The following is a 2979-nucleotide window of genomic DNA, read 5'->3' as shown; positions in this document are numbered from 1 at the left end:
CACATATATATATATATATATATATATATATATATATATATATATATATATATATATATATATATATATATATATATATATATATATATATATATATATATCCTACAAAAAAATATAGAGCCTGCAAAAAATTATTCTTAGCGTCATTGTGCCCCCGGACGCCAAAAGAAAATCTATGAATGCAGTCGCATAGTCGCTAAAATATGGGAGAATAAGCGAATGAGCGAAGCATGCCTACTTAAACATCGAAAGCTGAGCCCAGTGTCCGCTTCACACGATTCGCACAGCCAAATACTACGCAAGAGCCCAACATCGTCGCCTCAAAATGTGATCACAGACGTGTTCAGAAGCGTCTTGTTCAATTAGAAGCATGATACGCAACATTACTAGCACTAAATCAACACGAAAGCCACGCACGCTAAACTGCGCCCATCCGTTTTCTGCCCTGATCAATATGGCGGTGTCGGCTTCAGCCGCGGAGCCTCTCCGCCACTCCAGAAGCTTTAACCCCTTAAGGGCTTATGACGACCTGCGCTCGTCAAGAGCAGTTGCCACTATTTTGCTTATGACGAGTTGTGGTCGTCATGAGTTTTCCGCAATGCTCCTACAAACTTTTGACAAGCCCGGGTCGTCAAACGAGGATTTACGGAACCTGTGCTGCCATCTATGTTTAAGCACCGCACGTTCCGTCATTGGCGGTGGTTATAGTTTGCACACTAGATGGCGGAATGTGTGCGCTTGTTTCCCGCGCGTTTTACAAACATGGCCTCATCCGTGCGGCGTTCTGATGCGGAGAATCTTCCTTCTTCAGACGATGAAAGCGAGAGTGATAAGGATGCCACCGTAGTGTTTTATTCTTCAAGTGAAGAAGACAGTGATGACGTTTTTACGGACAGTGACTCTGAAGGAGAAGACAGTAGCGATGATACAATGGCTAGCTCCCGTGAATGGTTTCGCATAGACCTCGACAACATCCCAGCCAGACCTCCACGGTTTGATTTCAGGGGTTTCACGGGACTGAAGATCACAGTAAGCTCTCCCCCTCATCCACTTGAGCTCTTTGAAGCTTACTTTGATGATGAGCTGCTTGATGTTATCGTCGTGGAGACAAACCGGTACGCTTCTCAGCTTCTGAATTCTAGCAAGCTGGGACAACATTCTCGCTTCCGAAAATGGTATGCACTTACGCGAGAAGAACTTCGCGTTTCTCTGAGCCTCCTGTTGCTGCAAGGCATTGTGCAAAAACCAAATGAAAGGATGTACTGGTCTAGGAATCGGCTGGTTGAGACTCCGGTCTTTGGCGAGATAATGTCCAGAAACCGCTTCGAACTAATAATGAGAATGTTGCACTTTGTCGACAACACGACAATCGAAAATTGTGAAGGACACCCTCAACCTCATCTGAGGAAAATCTGGCCGGTTTATCAGGCACTTCTTGAAAAATACCGGACATTGTATGTGCCGGAGCGGGACGTCAGTGTCGACGAGAGCTTGCTGCTCTTCAAAGGCCGGCTCAGCTGGAAGCAGTATATGCCCCTGAAGAGAGCGAGGTTTGGCATAAAGTCATTTTTGCTGTGCGAATCTTCAAGTGGGTATATATGGAACTCTGTAATTTATACAGGGAAAGAAACGAACATTGAGATCTCGTCAGAAGAAGCAGCAACCTTCGGAATGGCGACGAAAGTTGTTTTGAAGCTTCTGGAGCCCCTGCTAGACAAAGGCTACTGCGTCACAACTGACAACTTCTACACCTCACCAGAACTGGTTGACTTTCTTTTGAAGAGATCAACTGACATCTATGGCACGACGCGAGCCACTCGCAAAGACCTTCCGCCTGGTTTCGCCAAGGCAAAGCTCAAGAAAGGCGAGATGGTTGCCTTTCAAAGGGGCAAGTGCTTGGCTGTTCAGTGGATGGACAAAAAACTGGTGACGGTTCTATCTACAGTACATAGTGCTGAAATGGCGCGATTCATTGACAAAATGGGCAAAGAAACCCTGAAGCCAGAAGTTATACTTGATTATAACCATACAATGGGAGGAGTTGACAGAGCAGATCAGATGCTGGCGAGCTACTCAGTGCCACGGAAACGAAAAAAGATCTCCTACAAGAAGATCTTCCAACACCTCTTGGATGAGGCGACCTACAATTCATTCGTTCTGTACCAGAAAGGAGGAGGCCGAGCATCTCATCTGGAGTATAGGCTAAGGCTTATTGATGAGATCATCCCGAAGTACTCTCCCAACACCGGCACCAAGAAGAAAGGACGGCCAGGGCGCCCCCTGAACGCAAAACGGTTTGGTGAGCGCCACTTTCCATCGCACATACCACCAACAGAGAAGAAGCAAGAACCGACACGCCGCTGCGTAGTCTGCTACATGAAGCGAGATGTAAATGGCAAGAACATCCGCAAGGAAACCAGGACCTGGTGCAGGTGGTGCGAGAAGGCTCTCTGCGCAGTGCCGTGCTTTGAACGCTACCACACGGATGGTAGCCTCAACTAGCTTCAAGTGAACTATCAAGAAATTGTTTGTTTTCTGCAAGGCAATTCAAACCCGACCCGTGCTTTCTGGAGTTGCAGAAATTAATTTGTGAATACACCAGAAATGCCCCAAATATAGGGTATTATATGGGGTAAAGAATGACCAATTAAACATGATTATCGACTATAAACAATTTTCGCAAATATTTTTGTGTTTTGAACACGTTTCTGAAGCATATCACATCATTAAAAAATTTGGCCATATTGGTGCATAATATATTTGTTTAATGAGCCCTTAAGGGGTTAATATAACCTCCTTGTTTCTCTCTCGCCATGTGACAAACTGAACGTGCACCTTCTCTCTTTCCTTGGTTTAAAAGAAGGCAGTGTTTGACTTTCTCTCTCTTTCTCCCTGTCTCGTTTTTTTAAATCCTTATTCGCTGCTCCCTGCTCCCTGCACTCCCTGCTGGGCTGCAGAAATCAGGCACCTTCTTATAAC

The 2979-nt window shown here is 45.5% G+C and overlaps 1 protein-coding gene across 1 annotated transcript; it reads left to right on the top strand.

Annotated features, from left to right (window-relative positions):
• The first annotated feature begins 692 nt into the window (after positions 1-692).
• LOC119169341 (piggyBac transposable element-derived protein 4) lies at positions 693-2744 on the top strand. The gene has a single exon (XM_037420447.2). The coding sequence runs from the start codon at positions 721-723 to the stop codon at positions 2500-2502; it is 1782 nt and encodes a 593-aa protein (XP_037276344.2). The 5' UTR covers positions 693-720; the 3' UTR covers positions 2503-2744.
• The last annotated feature ends 235 nt before the right edge of the window (positions 2745-2979 follow it).

Source organism: Rhipicephalus microplus, chromosome 10 (assembly GCF_043290135.1).
Source record: "Rhipicephalus microplus isolate Deutch F79 chromosome 10, USDA_Rmic, whole genome shotgun sequence".
Lineage (NCBI taxonomy): Eukaryota > Metazoa > Arthropoda > Arachnida > Ixodida > Ixodidae > Rhipicephalus > Rhipicephalus microplus.
The sequence above is the reverse complement of the archived record's forward strand: the minus strand, read 5'-3'. Positions and strand labels throughout refer to the sequence as shown.